We start from the raw sequence: 22305 nt of genomic DNA, 5'->3' as shown, positions 1-22305 counted from the left end.
TTTACTGCAGATGGCAAAATATTCCCTTCTGACCAGTATAGTTTTTTTTTATAATCATCTTTCAAACAATTACTGTAAATCCCGGGCGACAAGCCGCTACTGCAACTTTAAATACAGTGTGGCATCTTCTTTTAGTGTGATTAGCATTGGCTGAAGAATGCTAACGGCGCCGTGCCCGCACATCTGACGCAGTTTTAAGCTTCTTCATTTTCAGCTCTGCTCTGAAAACATGTGACGTAAACAACTCTGATCATATGACCTTTCAAACTGTCGATGAGAAAGACAAGCATATACTACTGCGTCAAGAGCAAACACAAATGAGGGCTGTGTCGCATAAAACGCGAGCCCTATATCTCTAGATGACAGTGTTTGGGCAACCATACTGTAAAGAATAGTGGCAGACACAGACATCTCTTTTTGTGTTGTGTTAATTGGTGGTTTCCACAGTATACGACCAAAATGCATTCGCTTGTTATCGTTCCTCAGGGATTAAAAGTAACTCAGACAATGACTCTGATGTTCCGGAAAGAGGATTCCAGCGTTTTTGATGATAAAAACGTCCACAGCCATTTAATTCAGATGTATAAATTGAGGACTTTATTAGATTGGATATCGTATGCTCCTTTTTTCCCCCGATCTGTATTATATGAATAATGTATACAAATACATGGAATAATTTATCCTCAATGAGAATCATAAGAGTTTTCAGACCTCACCTTGGTGTTTGTATCTAGAGCACTTGCGTTGTAGAAAAGAACAGCGCGCTGTTTTCTTAGGCATAAAGAATGAGCCGCACTGTATTCGAAACGGCAGTGTTGAAAACGTGGTTAAAAAAGTAGGGGCTTGTAGTCCAGAATTGACGGCAATAAATAAATAATCTAAAATGAATTTCTCCTCTATAGTGACTGTCAAAAGATAGCAGCTTTATAGCACACTTAGCAAGATTTCTGCTTCATAAACAAGCCAACTGTAAATCAATGGAAGAAATATTTTGGGCAACAGAAGTTATACACTACCATTAAAAAGTTTGCGGTCGCTTAGAAATGTAACTATACAGGTATTTGGAGGAAAATAACTTTGTTTTTTTTTTACAATTATGGTTATATAAAACGTATCCGATTGGTAATGTGATAAATTAACTAATCAGAATTACAACCCAAACATTGTTAATGTGGTAAATGACTATTTTAGCAGCAAATCTCTGTTTATTAATGCAGTATCTACACAGGTGTATAAAGCCCCATTTCCAGCAATCGACTCTCTAGTGTTCTAATAGTACATTGTCCAATTATGTTAGCACAGCTTAAACAGTATATATATAGGTGGTTAGAGAAGCTATAAAACTGACGTTCTTTTGTGCGTGGCGAGTATCTGGAGCATCACATTTGTGGGTGTGATTAAACTTTCAGAATGGCCAGAAAAAGGACCTTGGTGTGAAACTCGACAGTCTGTTCTTGTTCTAAGAAACAACGTTTTTTCCAGGTGAAAAAATACCCCAAAAATATCTACAATGGTGTATCCTACTCCCTTTAGAAAACAGCACAACCAGGCTCTAACTAGACAGGAAAGGAAAGTGAGAGTACATTAGATTGTCTACTTTGAAAAATAGACACCTTACAGATCCTGAAATTGCCGCTTGGTTAAATAAAAACACAAGTGTCAACATCTACAGTGAAGAAGCGACCTCACGATGCTCTGCCTCTAAGGCCGAGTGACGAAGAAAAAGCCATATCTGGGACTGTTCAACAAAAGGAAGTGAATAATATGGGCAAAAAAATACAGGCATGAAATAACTAATTTGATAAAAAAAAAATGTGATTTTTTTAGTCATGGAAAACTCAAAATGTCTGGAAAAACTTAAACTTTTGAACGGTAGTGTAAGTCATTTATCTTCCTATTAAAATATGTGAACATAAACAAGGTAAGTGTGGCAAAAAACAAAACTTTGATTTTCACAGTCAGGAAAAAATGTCTTCCTTGCCATGTAACTGTGAATAACATTTTTCGAGGCACTTGGTTTAGCAGAAGGGAGGGAACGTTTGCTAAATTTACATGCATCAGGCGCGCCGACTGAGGGTTTGTCACCCTTCTCGTTTGGCTCAGGGCTCAAGATGCCATTCACCCCGACGTTGATCCTAAGATGGGATTTTTTTTTTCTCACACTAAATCGCATTGACTTATTCAACTGAAACACTGAGTTGTTGCTATGGAAAGGATTTCAACAAGCGCCTACCATGCAGCAGGATCATACTCTGCCCATACGCGGATGAACTCATCAAGGTGATGAGGACCCAGGATGGAGGCGTCCCTCGTCAGGTACTCAAAGTTGTCCATGATGACAGCAACAAATAAGTTTAGCATCTAGTAAAAGGAAATGAGACAGAGTAAACATTTGCAAACATTTTTATAGCATAGCCCTAAAACAGCCATGTCAAACTTAGTTTGGCTTTGGGGCAGGATCCAAAATTTATTTTCTCAGGTGGGCCTGATCAGTAAAAAAATATCAACACTGAATATTCAGTACTATTTCAGTGCTATGCTTTATCATCCAGCCTAAATTTGTAGTATTTGCTACGTTTATAATCAGGGATGATAAGGGATTTCTTCTAAGCACAACACATTTGTTCACAAATAATGAAAAATGTTTCGCATAAATGTGTTAACAATTTGTCTTAACAGTCAGTAAATGTAGCTTTATATAGGAACAAACTCACTACAAACATGAACAAACTCAAGTGAAAGCTATGAATGAAATATGCTTGCCTGATTTGTTATACTGCTTAAAATAAATAAAAAATAAACTCAGGAGGTATAGCACTTGTCTTGGGATCAAGAGGTCGCAGGTTTGATTCCCGTCTCCTCCGTGTTATTTGTCGAAGTGTCCTTGGGCAAGACACTGAATCCCTAATGCCCCCAATAAGCAGGTAGGCGCCTTGCATGGCTGACTCCCTATTGGTGTGTGAGGCACATTGTAAAGCGCTTTAGGAGGTCTTCATTGACTTGAAAAGCGCTATATAAATGCAGACCATTTACCATTATGGATCCAATCCAAGTAAATACAGGGTAGTACGAGTATAAAGCAATTTAGAGAGCGTCTGGCTAGCTGCGCACTAGCTGACCTCGATTTGAGCCAAGTCTCCACGATGATTAACATAAGAGTCCCAAATGTAGCGTTTTCCCACAAATTGTAACACTAAGTCATCTGTTTCATTGCTAATCCACCTGTCTTTGGCAAGACACAGAGCCTGCAGCAGTGGCTTAGCAGAGTTGTGAGCCTAGCAGTAACAGTAGACCAGACCTGAAGCCTTGATATTGCTTTATCTCCCGACGCCGCCTCAGTCGATTTCCGGACCCGATAATAATCCATGGAGCACCGCGGTGGTGATCACAATTTCTTTGAGATCTTCTGACTTCCTCAGAGTCCGATTTAATTGAGGAATTTTTTTTTAAAGTAATGAAACACTAAAAGCTAGCGACCAATCCTTCTCGGCCTGTTTTGATTTGTATAACAATGTCAACAAGAGAACAAAAATACCAGGACTATAAGGCGCACCCAAAACCCTCAAATTTGCAATGCGCCTTTGTAAAGCTAGAAATACAATAAATATAATATGGAAATGCACACATTTATGAATGAAACAATTCATTTCAGTTGTGAACCCAGATTTCCTAAAATGTATGTTTTATGAAATACGTTTTTATCTTCTGTTTTATTGTGTCTTATAGTTGAAAGAACTTTATATATGGAAAAAAAGGACATTTTTGAAGGTGCATCTTTTAATCAGGTGCACCTTATCCTCTGAAAAACCTAGTTCTTTTCATTGCAGTAAAGTAATTAAAGCAAATAAAGTGTAACCACTATTGGAATCAAATTTGAAAGTAATAATGTTTAAATGATCCTACATCAAACTAGTACATTGTTATAGTGATAGTTAGAATGGAAAGACCGTATGGATCTTAAGACAAGAGTTTAGGTCTGATCCAAGGATTCGCTTTGTATCAATGGTATTGATATATGGATCGATCCGCTAACCCTTACTATTCATTTAAGCTTTTCAGCCTGAAAATGCACACTAAATACGCTCAAGTACTGACCAAGAAGGAGCAGAGAAAAATGAAGGAGACAAAATAGAAGTAGGCAAAGTCACTCCCGCACTCTTTCCCAGAAGTTCCCGAGAGTTTATCACATGAGCGGTGACTGAGACACGAAAGCATAATTTCATGCCACGCTTCACCGGTGGCGCTCCTATAAAATGCAAAACACAAAGACAATGAAACACAATGTGAAAACCCGTGCAACATTTATGAGTGTCAGCGAGTTTCACCTAAAGAGAAGGGTCAAAGCCTGGAAAAATGTCTGGAAGTTGTTGTGGAGATTTATTGCAGTTTCCTCGTTCAGTTCAATGTTACCAAACACCTGCAAAGGGAGGGAATCGTCTTAAATGTGGAAAGTTGTTCTCAAAGTCGTTTTTTGAAGTGTTTAACTGTCTGTATTATAAGTGGAGCTTTCCGGCTTAGTGCCGTTTAACACTCAGGGCCCTATTTCGGCATGTGAATGTGCGATATTAAACTGGGGATATTTTCATCTTAGTGCTGGGGTAGTCTAGTCCAGGGTTTCTCAACCTTTTTTGAGCACAAGAAACATCTTTTAGCACACCATCCGTCAAAAAAAATCTAAAAAAAATAATAATTGCATCTTTATTTTTATGCTTGCAAAACTGTGTCCAAGACTTGTGAATTCAGCGGATCTGCTGCAGAGGTGAGTCGAGTAGCCAAAAATGTTACTCAACTAAGAGTACTGCTATGTAAGCAAAATATTACTCAAATAAAAGTAAAAAGTAGTCATCCAAAAAATTCCTTGAGTAAAAGTAAAAAAGTACTTGGTAAAAAAAAAATCATGTACTGAATAGCTGCCTTTCTTTAAGAACAACAATTTAATCAGATTTTTAAAATCCATTCAATCAACAATAGATAACATTTAATTTAAAAATAGATTAACATGATCACGGTAAATTCAAGTACTTTAATAAACAATAAAATTATAATGGTATGAATCAAGTAAATAAATTCAACACAAGTCGCACAGGTTAGAGCATTGCCTAATATGCGAAAGGTCCTCGGTTCTAGACCAGGTGAGACATATTTTGCCCTGGAGAGGGATGGGCGCTACCAGGCTGTATTTGCCCAAGACACACCACAGGGAATGGTGCCCCTTCGACCCTAGTGGTTGAGGGATTCAACCAACCAACCAACCAGCCAACCGACCGACCGATCGATCGATCGATCAATCAACCAGCCAACCAACAAACTAACCAACCAACCAACCAACCAACACACTTAAAGCCCAAGTTCTACTTAACAGGCTCTGCAGGCATAACAACAAGCAGGTTGGTAGACTAAAATGTTTAAAGAGCCATATTGGACGAAAAAAAACTAATTTATCAGAAGCCAGGAAAAATTAAAAGCCTTATATGAGCCTTTTGATGAACGCAACACATGCTGTATGTTAGCCTACAAAATGACTAAGTTGGATGCAGTGCATTGTGTGGAAAATGACGTGACTTCTCTGTTGTATAGTACTGCCTCAAGTTTATTAATGATTTAAGGAATGTTTAACTGTTTTATTTTAAAGAAATCAATCAAAAAATCGAATTTTTGATGTCAATTTCATTTTGAGGATTAGAAAACAACAACAAAGGTGCGTAATGTGCCCCTCCTCTGACCAACAAAGAGTGCAATAAATGCATTTAAAGAAATAAAATAGCAACCTTTTTGAAAAATCACATTATCACTGTAAGTTTGATTTCTGTGGAGTTATTTCTCACTTTTTACTTTTTGGCTCTATGGCTGATCACACAACCGCCAGTTTGTTGTAAAACAGCCACCTGCACGGTGTATAACAATGCCCCTTTAAAAGGAGTGGGGCTTGGGCCGCACGGTGGCTCTCACTCAGGGGACATCAAAGAGAAAAAAACCATTCCCTTTAAACAGTTCTGGAAATCTATTATTTGGACCAATTTCTCTTAAACTATTTTAGCAGAAGCTTGCTTTACACGTGTTAAAATGCACTAGACGAGCAAAACCTTATTACTCTGAGCTATATTATGAATAATAAAATTGCAGGGAACGTTATTCAAAAAAATACATGAATTGCATCTGCACACATTCATTCTTAGTACTCGTTACGCAAGGACTCACCTGCATTCCAATGATGGCGTAGATAAAGAACAGCATTGCAATGAGGAGGCAAACATACGGCAGTGCCTACATAGACAAAAACATAGAAGAGTGTTTTGTTAACATAACATCACATATTTGTCTGATTCGTTAATTTATCACTCTTGGTTTTTACCGTCTCTGTTTTTTAGTCATAACAATTTTAACAGCGGAGCAACACCTCTTTTTGAATACAAATATATTTGACCAGGCAATGGGTAGCGACCCATTAATGCACCATTTTTTGTTTACCGACCTATTTACCGAACTATTGAACCTTAACTACTAAAATATCAATTTTAGAGAAGCAAACCAATTCTTGTAATAGCCACCTTTTAACACTGCACTGACTTTTCATTTTCATTTTTGCATAAAAACTCCCACTGCTGACACTCACGGTTGATGGATCCCTTAACTACCTGGGTTATTGGGGCACCACTGAGGACGCAACTCTGGACAGCTCTCTCCACAGCTGATGGTTCCTGGCCTGAGTTTGGGTCCTGGTGAATTGAGCACCTGTCCATTTCTTTTGGTTGTCGTCCCTGTTCTTTTTCGGTCTTCCTTTTCTTCTGCCACCTTGTTCTGTGCCCTGGGAAATGATCTTGGCCAGTCCTGTAGATTTTGTGACATGACCATACCACTGCATTTTTTTTCTTAAAGTTGACAACAGTTCTTGGTAGGGTCCAATGTGCCCTTTGGTTTTGCGCACGGTTTCTTTGTGACATGGGCTTTGTTGCTGATGCCTGGAAATTTTCTGTAGCATTGCATCTCCATGGCCCGAATTTTCCTTTTTTTGAGAGTCCATGTCTCACAAGCATAGAAGAAGATGGAAGTAACCAGCGCTTCATGAGTCTGATCTTTGATTTCAATGCAACGTTCTTGTCCCCCCAGATAGGTTCATGTCTTGCAAGCATGGTTATGGTTTAAGCTATCCTGCCCATGATTTATTGTTCTGAGTCCTATTGATATGACAGATCAATTTATTGGTGGTTGAAGGTGTTAATTTTTGTCATAACTTGGGAGTTGCCGATCATTACTTATGTTTGTTTTTTATGTGCTGATTTCCATCCCATATTGAGTCATTGCTTTGTTCAGGCGATTGACCGGAGTACTTGTTCTTCTTCTGCCAGTCCGGCAAAATCAGCAAAACAGAGGTTAGTGATGTTGAGTCTCCAATGCTGACTGTACCCTTATGCTAGTTCATGGCCTCGGTCATGATCCTCTCAAGGAAGATGTTGAGTAAAGTTGGAGACAGCCTTGTCTCACACCGAATGTGGTTTGAAAACAAGCTCCAATGGTACCTTTGATCAGTAGCGCACTGTTGGCATTGGCGTCGAGCTGTTCAAAGGTCTGAACTATTTTCTGGCCCATGTTGTATTTCCGCACGGTGGCCCACAAGGGGGAATTATCTGTCAAACGCCTTCTTGAAATACATGAAGATAGAGGTTTCTCTGGTGTTTTTTAAACTTCTAGCAGAGGACGCAGGATTAAAAATCTGTTCCGTGGTGCGACAATTGAGGTTCACTGTTGAGACACTTAATGATATAAACCCACAGAAAAACTGTAGCAAACAGAAACGAAAGCCAAGCCCACAGATGAATCTGATTGGATGGGCAGAAGGGGTGGGAGGAGCTATCCATACAGCGGACTTCCATCTGTCAGGGGCTGTCTGCACCAAAGGCCAATACGTCAGTATCCTCGTTTGCAGTATTTTGTGGCATTTTCATAAAAAAACTCTGCTTGCACCTTGTTTTGAAACCATAATTTTATGAAGAAAATGAAGGTCAAAATGAGCCTCAACGATCCTAGCTAATTGCGGGAGGGGGACAAGTTTAAAGTGGTATATTTGTTGATATAGGATACAGGCTATGGTATTAGTCTCATTGCATTCGTTTTATAAAATCATCTAACATCACACAGTGAAACAGCATGTGCTAAAACATTGGATTTGGCCTTGAGAGCGACTTTGGCGGTATAACTGAAATTTGTCTTAAAATAAGTTGTATCAAAATATTTTGCTATCATGGCTCTTTGGGTAAAAAAGGTTCCCAACCCATAAGTTGGAACATAGTTGGAGGTTTCCTTTCTTTTGTAGGATAATCTTTCAAACAGATGACCACTGTCCTGTTTGCCATATATGTTTGCAAATCTTTGTCAAGATGTCTTAAGTGAGTCACCAGCATTTCGTATGAGTTCGGACGGGATGTTGCCAATTCCTGGAGACCCTACTGTCACTAAACCTGCTGTAAAATCTCAGTTGTACCTGGCATTTTGCATTTCTTTGACATGTCCTCAGGGATTTTAAATGGAAAAGTAGTGTCAAGTAAAAACCCATCCGCAGGCTTGCCACAGCCAGTTTGTGACTTTTTATAGTAAGCAGTTTGCTGTGAGCCTCTGAAATGGTGACGTTTATCTCTAAATATATCACAGTGAGTAAATAGCACACTCTTGTTTTTTAGGAATAACTACTACCAGGCATCCCCTGCCTTCCACTCTGTATTTAAATGAGAAGTAATTATGTTAAGCGTTTGTTTGTTCACCTTGAAAGACTGCACGAATGTCCACAACAAAATGCGAATGGTGTAGCCCTGTCGTAACAATTTGATGAGCCGAGCGGCTCGGAACAGCCTCAAGAAGCTCAGGTTAATCATCTTGTCCTGGAGGAAATGAACAGGAACACAAAAAGGTCAAAGAGAATCGACCTTAAGACAAAAATTGCTTTGCCTTATTTGTAGCATAAAGAATAACTATACACTAACAATGTACTGTATTAACAATGCATTAAATGAACTCACGGTCAGGTTAGCAAAACTACACTCCAGTTTTAGCAGTTTTTTAACAATTACATCATGTAGCACACCAAACTATAGCAGATGATCCAAGCTAACCATGCAAATAAAATAGACACTGATTACCGGATTATTTGTTTGGATGTTTTTGTATCGTATTTTGCGCACAATAAGGCGCACCGCCCCCAAAAAGTCTTTTTTTATACAGCTTTCATATATAAGGCACATTGAATTAAAACAGCAGTAAGAACTATCGTATTTTATTCGTTTTATTTGAGTACAACCATTGCACATTATATAGGCTTAGTGTACATATTAGTGCAAAGATTGTTCATTATAAAAATGTTGCTGACCAAAATCGCAAAACATTGTATGCAACAGAAATTGACCAGTGAGAGGGCAAAAACCTGACAACTAGTAATACTTTTGGTTTACAAAAAGGCAGTAGATTCTACCTCATTATAACATTATTTTTACTCACGGTGCGTTTATTTATCTCACTGATCAACATTGAGTTTTCTCAATTCTCTAACATTTTTCTCTACCGTGAACAAAATAGTGTCATAATGAGATCGAATCGAATGCCTTTTTCGTATGCTTCCGTAATCACTTGCGGTCTAGTGGTTAAATGTCGATACTCTCACCGCCGCGGCCTGGGTATGATTCATGTTGCATACAATATTTTGCGATTTTGGTCATTAACGTTTTTTGATTGATCAATCGTTGTACAAATATAGTAGTATACCATAAAATCTAATGCAGTGATCCACAAGTATAAATACTGTATGTATTTCCAATCGTATTCCCCATATTTTTCGGTATATTAGGCTTATCGGGTTATAAGGTGCACTTTTAAATTTCTGGCCAATTTAGGAATATTAGGGGCGCCCTAATGGTCCATGGTCCATGGTACAGTATATGTATATTTATAGATGTTAGTGCATTATGATATTAATGATGCTCAGGCTTCAGCTAATGGCCTATCATGGCCCCGTTTCAGAAAGCAGGTGATTGGTTGTTAGATGAGCCTTCGGCAACAACAGCAGTATCATCATCCCTCAACAATAACTCAGAAACACTCAGAATAGAAAAAAAAAACAGGAGTCAACTTTTCTTCTCACGTCTTCTTTTAAGAACATAATACAGTATTGATTAAAAAAAACTTTGTTTAGGAGAGGGGTGGTATGCAGCTACTAAATAGGAGTTACTAGAATGCACAAAAGGGTTCTTATATGCACCCTGAATGATTTTGATGTAATTTAGTTCAATTCCAATTTGATTTGGTTCACTTAATTTCGTATCAATCACTAATGAAATTGGGATTTCCCAAGAGTCAGGACATCAGAATTGTGTTTTTCTTCGGTATATTTTAAAAATTGCAAGAATAGAACCTACAAAGCCTCAAAGTGACCATAAAGCACCAACGTTTTACATAGCTTTTGTAATTTCGATTAGCAGTAGCAGCAAAATGGCAAGCAATTATTTCATCTTCTACTAAGTGAGGATCACATTATGTAAAAAAGATAGACATTTCTCGACAAAGTACTTATTTTTTAAATGCACATTTAATGATAATTAATTTATTTTCACTTACTATTTAAATATCTCTATATATTTTTTTCAATGAATGACATTTTAAACCAATAGTAATCAGTAAGTAATACACACGTTTACTTTAAGCGCAACCCTAGCGGATTAACAATTCATTTCTAACTGATTGATTATTTTATTTTCAAAATAACTTTTTATAACTTTTAGATCTTATTTTGTGTAGGGAATTAAAATTATATATAAGACCAGTGGAATATTTTTATCAATACGTTTTTGTGGAAAACCTGATTTGCTCCAACATCACTAGGACCATAGATCCAGCGGCCTCCAAACAAATTGAGTTTGAGACCCCTGACTTAAAGCAAATACGTGTCCTTTTTGTAAGAGTCATGTTTTCACTTAGTTGCTTTTGTTCAAATTCATTCTGACTCTGGTGTTTTCTCTTTTGATTTTACCACTCTTCGAACCTAGAAGTCTAGAAGCTTTATGTCTCTCTGCTTAAAAGAATAGGTTGTGCACCTGGTATTGCTAAATGCTTAGAAATTAGTGTACTTTAATGTGAAATCTCACAGGCTTATTGATTATGATTAATCAAGATGTTATGTCACATTTAGAGAATACATTTTTCAAGCAAGAGAAAACAGATCACTTGAAAGGCAAAAAAAGCAAGAATCAGGAGCTGACAAGAAAAGCCACTTACCGTCTGTGTCGGTTGTGACACGAAGGGGCAGAGTGATGGCACAGGCGCCAGGAAAGACATAGCAGATGATGGAGATAGTCACAAGAGAAAGAGAGAAAGGAACGTGAGAGAAAAGGGACAGAGCACACACCAAGAATCACATGAGAAAAGAACACGCAGATAGAAAACTAGATTTGACACAAAAGAAAGCCACAACGACCTGCCACAGTCTGACAGTGACATAAAAAAAGTAAGAACTGGATTTCTATGTTGATTTAGTCCAAAAGTCCTAAGGAATATAATTTGTTATTTTAATTGAGGTCTCAATGAGGCGCCGATTTTACCTTGATCTCCGTCACCAGGATGTCTGTGATGCTTCCTAGCACTGTCACAAAGTCAAACACATTCCAGGCTGCTTTCAGGTAATTCTGAAACACAAACAGCTTTTATTCAGTCCGTTTTGTTTACATGGTATAAATGAACAACACATTCTAAACATTTTGAAATTAATTGTCTTTAGTGTCATTGGTAACAAGTGAAAGATCGTATGAACCAGATTAGGCATGGCACTCCAGTGTAAACACGTTAATAACAACTTTAAAAAGAAAAATAAGATAAAAACAACTGTTAGGTTGAATAGCCAAAAATATTCACAAGGTAGAGACTGGATTAAGTCATATTAGGCGTCAGTGCGACAGGCCTGTAGTCATTGAATCTTGTGAATAGTTTATATAAATACATTGTACACATAATATTTTATACATACAGCTGCGTCAAAGCTCTGCACCATTATTTTTATGTCACAATTTTAGGGATACCTGACCCCTTAAATATGGCCATTACAAAAGACCAGCACATATTTACTATGTAGAGGTAGAAATACTTATCTCTCACTTTGGCATGTGCTCAAGGGATGGGAGAGCTTAAGATCAGGCGACTGATCATGAGACTATATAAAAAAGTAAAATAGGTCTTCTGAAATGTAGTCTGTACAGCACATTGAGTTTTGTTTTAATGTTTTTGTCGCACTTTTGCAAATATGTCAATGCAAATTTAATTAATATCACTACTGCGCTACTTGATTAAGATTGACAGATGCGCAGATAATGCGCAAAGTAAATCGCTGCACAATGTGTTACTTTTCTGTACTACACATTTCCCGGCTGATTTTTTTTTTAATGTAAGAAATGGATGTCAAGGAGTTAATTTTCATGGCTATTAAAGCCTGCCGCTTAAAATCCGGTGTGATTGGAAAAAAAAACAAGTTGAATTTCTTTCTTAAATGTTTGCCTGTGGTTTTGAATCAGTTGCACTGGAGTCTGGAGTTGATGGTCATACACACTGATCCTTTAAATACGTAGAGACACTGAGCGCAAGCTACACAAAATAAGGTTAATCTACTGTTTTGTGATAAAATCCTTTTAAAAGAAAGCATCTATGCCTGAGATGAAACACTTTGCATCAAACAGATGGCTCCACATGGAAATATTTTGCATCCTTGCCTCCCTAGCTGTGCTTATTGCTATGACTAATTTCACGCCATCGCCTCGAATCGAAGACCTAAACTCGGTATTTTACAATAATGTTTCCCTAAGTAGTACTTGTGACTACTTCCTAATTTGCTCATCTTTCATAAGATTCTCTAGCTGGGGCTTCCGATCAAAAAGAGATGATCATTTTACAATTACTGGGGGTTGTAGTAATTTTTAAAGCGATGAAAAAAAAAAAAACGCAAACATGAAAGTGTGCAAAGGAGCGCATGATTACCAGTGGACCGAAGGCAATAATCTTCAGGATGCACTCAAGAGTGAAGAGGGCAGTGAAGACGATGTTCAAGTATTTCAGCATGGACTCGTACAGATCCGGTGCTCCATAAAACTGAGGAAAAAGGCACATTTTTATCTAGTTGCGGATTAAGGATTTGACGAAAAGCTCATTTATTTTTAATCAGGCAACATTGGAATGACCAATGATGCCAAAGGACAGTGTGCCATAAATTACAGACAATAACCAGCTACGCTTTTGCTACACTTTAAACATAGCTGCTCTATATTGTGTGGCTTATCATTATTATTATTTATTTACGGCGGCACCGAGGAAAACAGCGAGGTGCTCTTTTGCCAAATGCATGGGCTCTAAATACAAAACACCATGCTGACGTCTGGAAATAATTAAAAGGAGAAATTAGTCCATATGTTCGTATTTTTGTATTTTCTAATTTATTTTGTATTTTCAACCATGTTGCAACAAAAATCAAATCACAAAATGAACAAATCACCTGAAAAGAAAAAAACAGATGACTGGTTGAAGCCAAAGGCTTATAAGAGACCCGTCCCAAAAATAACTTTGGCAATTTCTCTATCAATCATATAAACAAATTATCACTTACATCATTGTAACCATTTCTGAGAATGTTTTCTTATCACATCCTCCACCTTTCTCTCTGACAATATAATGTGTAAAACCTGAGACAAATGGGCATTTTCTCATGAAATATTTGAAGTAGGATTGGACGTGTAACATGAGCTAGCTACAAGGGCCTGACGAGACCAAGTGAGAGCCCCCAACGTCCATTGCTTTTTTGCAACTCAGATGACAGCTTGTTTAAGGCTTTCTGGAGTGTGGTTGTCTGTTCGGCAAGGTTGTCGGTCAAGATGTCATCTCAGCGTTGAAGCTACAACGGCACCAGACGGTTCAACAGAGTTCATATTCCTACCGACCAATGTCGCACTAATGAGCGTACTCTATTCAAAGAGTTTGCCAGGGTCAAGTTGTAAACGTCTGTATCTGTGTTTTTGTGGGAGTCAGGTTTGATAGTGTTCAGCACAAAGATCCGTTCGACCCATCGCACTCAATCACCTGGTATCACATTCCAATTCTACGACGAACAATAACAAAAAATCTCCTTCACAATTGTCCTCAATTTTGTTTACATACTTATGTACAGCACTAGGGATTAAAGAAGGAAAAAGTCCAGGGCTAGTGTGATAAATGTCCATCCTTGTGTGACATAAGGACTTCATGTAGTACATAACAGGAACAATATTTCCAACAAACTCACGATATTTAAACTTTTTCACTAACATGACTCAGTAGTTGGTATTCTTTGTAGCACTCATTTTCTGCTGCACTACATAGTACAGCAACATCTAGCGGTCAAATAATACACACTGTACATGTAAAATAAATGGAAAACAATCCAAAATATTTAAACTAATAGGAAAGTCACACATAAAACATCCCTTCCAAAGTAGTTTTATTTAGTAAAAACTGACCAGAAAAATATATATTTGGAATTTGTAATCTTCAGACAACCACAAAATAATACACAAAAAAATAATACACACTGTGCCTATAAAAATATTTACATTTTTATCATAATTTTACTGAATATGATAGAATTTGGAATACAACTCTCTCATTGGAGATTGTTAGATTTTGTAAATAAACAAAAGGTTGGGTTGTTGTTAAAAATAATAAATAATATAAATGAAACAAATAAAGATGAGGTATACAAAACCAACTTACCTTCATCATCAGCACAACAGTGTTGAGAGCAATTAGAGTCATAATAGCGTATTCAAAGGGAGGTGACACCACAAATTTCCACATCTTATATTGGAAAGACTGCTTGTTCTCTGGCATGTATCTCGTCAGTGGCTTGGCATTTATGGCGAAGTCTATGCAAGCTCTCTGATAATGACACACAACAAAAAGCATGTGCAATCCTTTTTAGTGGAAGGAGCTTTTCCCTAAGCAGCATCAAATCAGTCAGCCTTAAAACCAAAAGAGGAAGTCGGTCTTTCTTGAAATGATTTTTGAAGTGTTGTACTGTAATAAAAATGACAACAAAATGGAAAATAAAGGCTTTCTGATCACAATGAAATTAAAGCATTGGAAATAAACCTCATTCTCTGATTCAGGAACAGAAGAATACCATTAATTTCCAATCTACAAGCCGCTACTTTTTCTATGTTTTAAACAATTCTGCTTTAATTAGTATTTTTCAGGGGGCAGCACCGTGGAAATCATCATGGTGCACTTTTCCACAATGCATGCACTCTAATTACAAAACACCGCAGTGACGTCTGGAAACATTTATGACACTCTTTGAGAGAAATCAATATGTTTTTGCCAACATTATTCACATCAGTATAACAGGAGCTATTCCCACAGTATGTTTGCCCCGCTGTTGTCATATAGAAATATAGGGTTCAGATTTTCCGCGAGACATGTGTCATTTGAATTTTCTTAGATATGTGCTGATCTATGTAATTGCCATCGTCAATGGTCCGAAAGCGTGATGTAAACAGAAATGAGCTGAACTGAAATGTATGCAGCTGAAAACAGCATCAGGTGTGCAGGGGCTTGGCACAGTTGGCAATCTGCAGCCAAATGCACTAACACCAAAATCCCCACGCAGTTCGTGCCAGGTGTGCGACGGGCTTAAATTTCAAGACATGGACGTGAATTTGTTCTGTTTTAGCCTGCGACCTAATATCTGGTGCAGCTTGAACAGATACAAAATTGAGTTTTGCTCTATAATTTAGGCAAGTGACTAAGTCTAGAATTTGTCGTCAATTTTTTTCTTCTTCTAATTTTTCAATGAAACATTCATGACAAAAAATCTCAGTGGCTTTAAAAAAACATGAGTACATTTGAGATATGAAAAACAATTCAATTGTCATACCTCATTTTTTTCCAGGCTACACTCCGACATGGCTTTGTCTCCTTGCTCTTGAAAAGTGATGATAATTAAAGCCACAAATATGTTGACGAAGAAAAACGGGAACACCACAAAATACACCACATAGAAGATGGACGTCTCCATGCGGAAACCTGGACTGGGGCCCTGGTCCTCATAAGTGGCATCAACTGAGTGCTTCAGTACCCTACAGGTAAAGAAATGGGAAAAGTATATTCTGCTTGATTACAACAAAGAATGTAGTTCTGAGTTTACTTTTGGACACCTGCAAACGAGATATACAGGGAGTGCAGAATTATTAGGCAAGTTGTATTTTTGAGGATTAATTTTATTATTGAACAACAACCATGTTCTTAATGAACCCAAAAGTCTCATTAATATCAAAGCTGAATATTTTGGAAGTTGGAGTGGGGCTTTTTTAGTTTTAGCTATTTTAGGAGGATATCTGTGTGTGCAGGTGACTATTACTGTGCATAATTATTAGGCAACTTAACAAAAAACAAATGTATACCCATTTCAATTATTTATTTTCATCAGGGAAACCAATATAACAGCTCAACATTCACAAATATACATTTCTGACATTCAAAAACAAAACAAAAACAAATCAGTGACCAATATAGCCACCTTTCTTTGCAAGGACACTCAAAAGCCTGCCATCCATGGATTCTGTCAGTGCTTTGATCTGTTCACGATCAACATTGCGTGCAGCAGCAACCACAGCCTCCCAGACACTGTTCAGAGAGGTGTACTGTTTTCCCTCCTTGTAAATCTCACATTTGATGAGGGACCACAGGTTCTCTATGGGGTTCAGATCAGGTGAACAAGGAGGCCATGTCATTAGTTTTTCTTCTTTTAGACCCTTTCTTGCCAGCCACGCTGTGGAGTACTTGGATGCGTGTGATGGAGCGTTGTCCTGCATGAAAATCATGTTTTTCTTAAAGGATGCGGACTTCTTCCTGTACCACTGCTTGAAGAAGGTGTCTTCCAGAAACTGGCAGTAGGACTGGGAGTTGAGCTTGAGTCCATCCTCAACCCGAAAAGGCCCCACAAGCTCATCTTTGATGATACCAGCCCATACCAGTACCCCACCTCCACCTTGCTGGCGTCTGAGGCGGACTGGAGCTCTCTGCCCTTTACCGATCCAGCCACGGGCCCATCCTTACCTTGGCCATGTCTCTGAGTATTGCACACCTTGTGCTTTTGGGCACTCCAGTGATGTTGCAGCTCTGAAATATGGCAAAACTGGTGGCAAGTGGCATCTTGGCAGTTGTACGCTTGACTTTTCTCAGTTCACGGGCAGTTATTTTGCGCCTTGGTTTTTCTACACGCTTCTTGCGACCCTGTTGACTATTTTGAATGTAACGCTTGATTGTTCGATGATCACGCTTCAGAAGCTTGGCAATTTTAAGAGTGCTGCATCCCTCTGCAAGATATCTCACTATTTTTGACTTTTCAGAGCCTGTCAAGTCCCTCTTCTGACCCATTTTGCCAAAGGAAAGGAAGTTGCCTAATAATTATGCACACCTGATATAGGGTGTTGATGTCATTAGACCACACCCCTTCTCATTACAGAGATGCACATCACCTGATATGCTTAATTGGTAGTAGGCTTTCGAGCCTATACAGCTTGGAGTAAGACAACATGCATAAAGAGGATGATGTGGTCAAAATACTCATTTGCCTAATAATTCTGCACTCCCAGTAATTGGATATCAGGGTTGCTCGTTATTTGGACTATTATGCACTGTTTACGTCATTGTCAGTATTGGTCAATCATATTGCTGTTCTTTGATTTCTATACCATTTAGTGTATTTGAGTTAATAGTAAATTCATAAAATTAGGGTTGAAATTTTTTATTGTAAAACCATAAACCTTGCCCTATAAATGGAAAACTGCTCCTCTCACATCTTCAATTTGTTGCTCCTTACCTACTTTCTAAACATGCAAAATGAATAAGGTCAGGATTTGGTTTGTAAGCCAGAAGGACCACCATCTTCTACCAAGTTAATAAATGAATTATATTCTCAAACCAATGTCCAAACTACCTTCTGATTGAAAACTCCAGCCATTTTTGCAGACAACTGTATAAGCAAGGGGTGGTCAAACCTTTTGGGTTGCGGGCCATATTGGGTAAAACATTTTGGTAAAGGGTGGGAAAGGAAAACAATTATTGATTTCATTGTTTTTAGCTGCAATACGATCTCAAATCCAAATCCTCAACAATACATGAGGGGAAAAAAGGATATAGACCTATATCTATTTTTAGTCATTTTTTTAGTTTATTAGAGTATTAGTATAGATTAGTTGACTTAATTACTTTTGCTTTCAAAAAACAAAAATCAACAAAAAACACTCCAAGTCTTTGCCAGTTTTTGACAGCTGTGGAGATGATGAATGAATTAATTCAGTTATCCACAGGAACATTTCATTTATATATTGAGCATGGATTGAATCATAAACATAAGAAATACGTTGGATTTAATTTATTCTCCATGTACTGAGCGCTTGATTTAAATATATATGAAATACAGGTAATTGAAGTTTAATGAGATCAGAATTCGGTTCTGTTTTCATGACTAATCAAACAGTTTTAAAAATGTGTATTATATAGTATATTTAGAAGTCAGGCTCATACATCTCTTCCCAGAGGTATGGCCTTAAGTATGTGGACTAAACAAACCATTTTAGTCTGACTATTGTGCATTACTGTGCACATTTATTGACCGTAATATAATCTTAATTTGACTATTCCCTGCATATAACTGTAATCATATTTACTTCGGATTTAGATCAAAAAACAACAGTAAGATTTAGCTTTAGTGGGACTTACAGAGGCCATCCCTCCCCTGTGGAGACGGTGAAAAGGGTTAAGAAGGCCCAGAGTACATTATCGTAGTGGAACTCATATTTCTTCCACTCTCTGGGCTGAGCTTCCACATCACGTCCTCGCTCCGCTTTGTCATAGTCTAGAAACTGACCCCTTTGTGAATTAAAAAACACACAAAACAATGACAAAAAACATTTAGTCTGTAACATAAACATTTTTGATCTGAAAAACTGTAGGACCCTCAGAGTATATATAGCCAAAGACTGTCAATGGCCTACCTGCAGTCTTTCTCCAGACCTTTGGACTCATCCGTGCAGTAGAAGAATTTGCCTTTGAAAAGCTGCACAGCGATAACAGCAAAGATGAACATGAAGAGTATGTAGACGATGAGGATGTTGAGAACATTCTTGAGGGAATTGACCACACAGTCGAACACAGCCTGCAAAATTTACAATGTGATTGTCAGAAACTCCATGTAGTTATCAATGTTTGTCCTCAGAGTTCTGCTAAGTACATGTTGGGTGTGCTTCAAAACAAACTTCTTAACGTAAAGATTATCCACTTCATGTAAATACGCAGAGCCAGCTGAGTATTTTTATCTTATTTTATACCAAAGCAGTTAATGTTATAATGTATAACCAAAACAGACCATTTTCATCGTCACAATCCACTTAGATGCTACACTAGGAATTTTCTTCAAAGCATGAATCCATCCTTATCTATGATATTAAAAATTCACATTTATTAGGCCATTCCTTTAACATTTATATCAGCTAAAACCAATTTGTATTTTTAGGGAGGGTTTCATTTAAAAATAGCTCATATACAAACGGTCTATTTCAGTGTTTGCTTCTGTTTTTCTATCCAGACGTATCTGGATGATCGTCTGAAGGAATTAGCTTTTTACTTTGATTATCATTCATACATAAAATTAAGAGGAGCGAAACTGAAATTGAAGTCGATAACGCTAACTAGAATGGTACAAATTGAAACTGTGTTAAGCCTGATTCAGGTATAAAAACACTAAACAAATAAATTACATGGATGTGCAGTAGTTGCTCATTTCGGATTTCATTAATTTACTTTGGTTTTACCCATCTTTTAACCATATAATGCTAGTAATCACTAGATATCATTCATACACCAATAATGATAATGATACCAATAATTGCAGTTATAGTAATTATTATTAATATTATCATAATAATATAATAATAACAATAACATTGTTGATTTCCTTACATCTTCCATTTGCTTTATCATTCAGACGCCATTTTCTTCCTCTCTGTACTTTGCCAATATTTTTTTTTTGTATCTGGATTTGAACAGGTGAATATTTGGACATTGTTTGAGCTCATCCTGTAATTTGTTCTGAAGTTTAACTCCACATACAGACACACACATACTTTTCCTGGTGGTTCTCTCCGGTTGTATCTTAAAGTTACTACATCTCAAGTTTATAGCTTCCATCATTTTGTGTGAATAATTTTTGTATGTTCTCTGGGAGTATATCTTTGTTCACTTTGAATAGGAGTTGGAAAGTGGAAAACTCCACTCAATCAGACAGTTTTAATAATTTGGACTGCAGAAATAGAATATTGGTATGATCACGGTATCATGCCTTGTGTATAATCCTTAACCTTTATTACACGTTTTTGGAGTACAAACAGGGATAGAGTGAACCTATGTAATTATTGCCCCGAACTCCTGCACAGTACGTCAAGTATGGCAAAACTAAAGAACAATATAATAAATACAGTGCATTACAGTTCAAAAATAATTTGGCTTTATTAATAATTAAAATAATTGTAGATACCTTCGTTTGTATGTGTCCGGTGAGCGTTTTCCAATTTAATTTATTGTAATTTGTAAAAATTTAATTTCTGATACAATGGCAACACCATCCATTTTTACTGCCAGGTCTAGATTTGCCTTGTAATTACTGAAGAATATCACTTAATTTTATTTAAATTTATTTTATTCATACCCAACCATGTTTTTAGGGTAGTAAATATTTGTTACTAGATTAATACAGTTATCGTTGGAATAGAAGTTAGTCTCATCTGCAATTAAAAAATATTAGCAGTTTTACTGTCTGAAAAACAGAACAACAAACATGCAATGGTTTACTAAACAGGTCAAGAATACGCTTTATAAGTAACATATTTCGTGACTGTACCTTTAACTTGGGCAGGCGTTTAATGGTTTTGAGTGGCCGCAAGACTCTGAGGACCCTCAGGGACTTAATGGTGTTGATGTCCTTGCCTTTTGTGCCTCTGTCAAGATCGAGACGACAGTTAATTGGTGCAATGTTGAGAAACCCATTTACGTTTAACTCGTCTCACTCCTCCTTCACAGTAAATCAAGTAAATGCTTCACTTGATGGGGAATACCTTCTTATGATCTGTTAGTAGTGAGATACTCTTGATGAAAGGTTATGCAATGTTATTCTACAGCATCCAGAGAGAAATTTTACATCAGAAGTGTGACGTAATTTAGAGTCCCTTAGACAACATTTGAGTCAAATCTGATGCATTTCTCAAAGTCATTCTTCAAATTCTTTAACATGTTAAATGTATACTGTAAACCTCCATGTCGAGAAATAGACTAGTGCATTGCTTAGTTATACTGCTAGATAAAAAGGGTTATTTTTTTTGCCATGCTCAATAATATGTGCTCCTCCTTTAGCATTATTTGTTAACATTTGAATCAGGTTTCTGTAGAATAACATTCTTTATTTGAAAAAAAAAAGTGAAAGGACTTAGCAAAGAATAAACCTCACATCGAGGCAACACTTTCTTTGCAGGAACCACTACCACGAGTCTTTGGTCAATGTACAAAGGAGTAAAGACAATAGTTCAAGTTTAGTCAATCAAACTACTGTAACAAGAAAAGGTATTCATCTCTGTAACATGTTTCACAAAAACGCAAAAAGAGGACTGGTAGGCATGAACTAAAAGTCACGTTTTTTTTTATCCAATAAGTATATTTTCAGTTCTTATCTTTTTTTTTTTAAATAGAAATAGTGAAACAGTGACTTGCTGTTATAAATATCCCCACTGGATGTCGCAAAAGCCATGCGCCCCTTGCAAAAGAGCTCCTGTGTACCTGTATTTGCTGACTACCGATAATTAACCAGAGAACATTGAGGAGCCCAACCTGATGCTAGTTTTCTTAATATAGATGTCACAGACGTGCTGTTAAAGGCAATACTAAAATTACAAATAGAAAATAAATAAAATAGCACCTTGGTGTGCATGCAGAAATGTAAAGAAGCATGAATGCTTTTAAATCATCAAATCAATCATTTAAATTAGTGTTTGTTTGCTATTTTTGACACTTCAATTGTTCAATTGTAATTGTTTGTATTATTATCATCATTTTTTGCAGCAAATTCACAATTGATAAACACTGATAAACACCACACAAAGATCCAATCTTAGTAAAGGAAAATAAAATATTGAGGAAATAATACCCTAAAAAAGTTTTATAATTATATCTTACATCCCTAAATCACAATTTATGAGTGAGGCT

General features: G+C 37.1%; 1 protein-coding gene across 4 annotated transcripts in view; it reads right to left on the bottom strand.

Moving 5' to 3' along the window:
* cacna1bb (calcium voltage-gated channel subunit alpha1 Bb) overlaps positions 1 to 22305 on the bottom strand; it is a 146978-nt gene that overhangs the window by 38622 nt on the left and 86051 nt on the right. For all 4 annotated transcript variants that reach the window (XM_088356094.1, XM_088356091.1, XM_088356092.1 and 1 more), the window contains 12 exons: positions 20951 to 21047; positions 19050 to 19210; positions 18775 to 18924; positions 15926 to 16127; positions 14764 to 14928; positions 13003 to 13113; positions 11580 to 11663; positions 8757 to 8873; positions 6199 to 6264; positions 4326 to 4417; positions 4096 to 4246; positions 2234 to 2361 (listed from right to left, as the gene is read on the bottom strand). In XM_088356094.1, the coding sequence (XP_088212220.1) occupies positions 2234 to 2361; positions 4096 to 4246; positions 4326 to 4417; positions 6199 to 6264; positions 8757 to 8873; positions 11580 to 11663; positions 13003 to 13113; positions 14764 to 14928; positions 15926 to 16127; positions 18775 to 18924; positions 19050 to 19210; positions 20951 to 21047 (1524 nt within the window). The remainder of the gene's footprint in view (positions 1 to 2233; positions 2362 to 4095; positions 4247 to 4325; positions 4418 to 6198; positions 6265 to 8756; positions 8874 to 11579; positions 11664 to 13002; positions 13114 to 14763; positions 14929 to 15925; positions 16128 to 18774; positions 18925 to 19049; positions 19211 to 20950; positions 21048 to 22305) is intronic.

The sequence above is a fragment of the Urocampus carinirostris genome, chromosome 16 (assembly GCF_059441175.1).
Source record: "Urocampus carinirostris isolate Australia breed hairy pipefish chromosome 16, RoL_Ucar_1.0, whole genome shotgun sequence".
NCBI classification, from domain to species: Eukaryota; Metazoa; Chordata; class Actinopteri; order Syngnathiformes; family Syngnathidae; genus Urocampus; species Urocampus carinirostris.
This window is presented reverse-complemented; position numbering and strand designations above follow the sequence as displayed.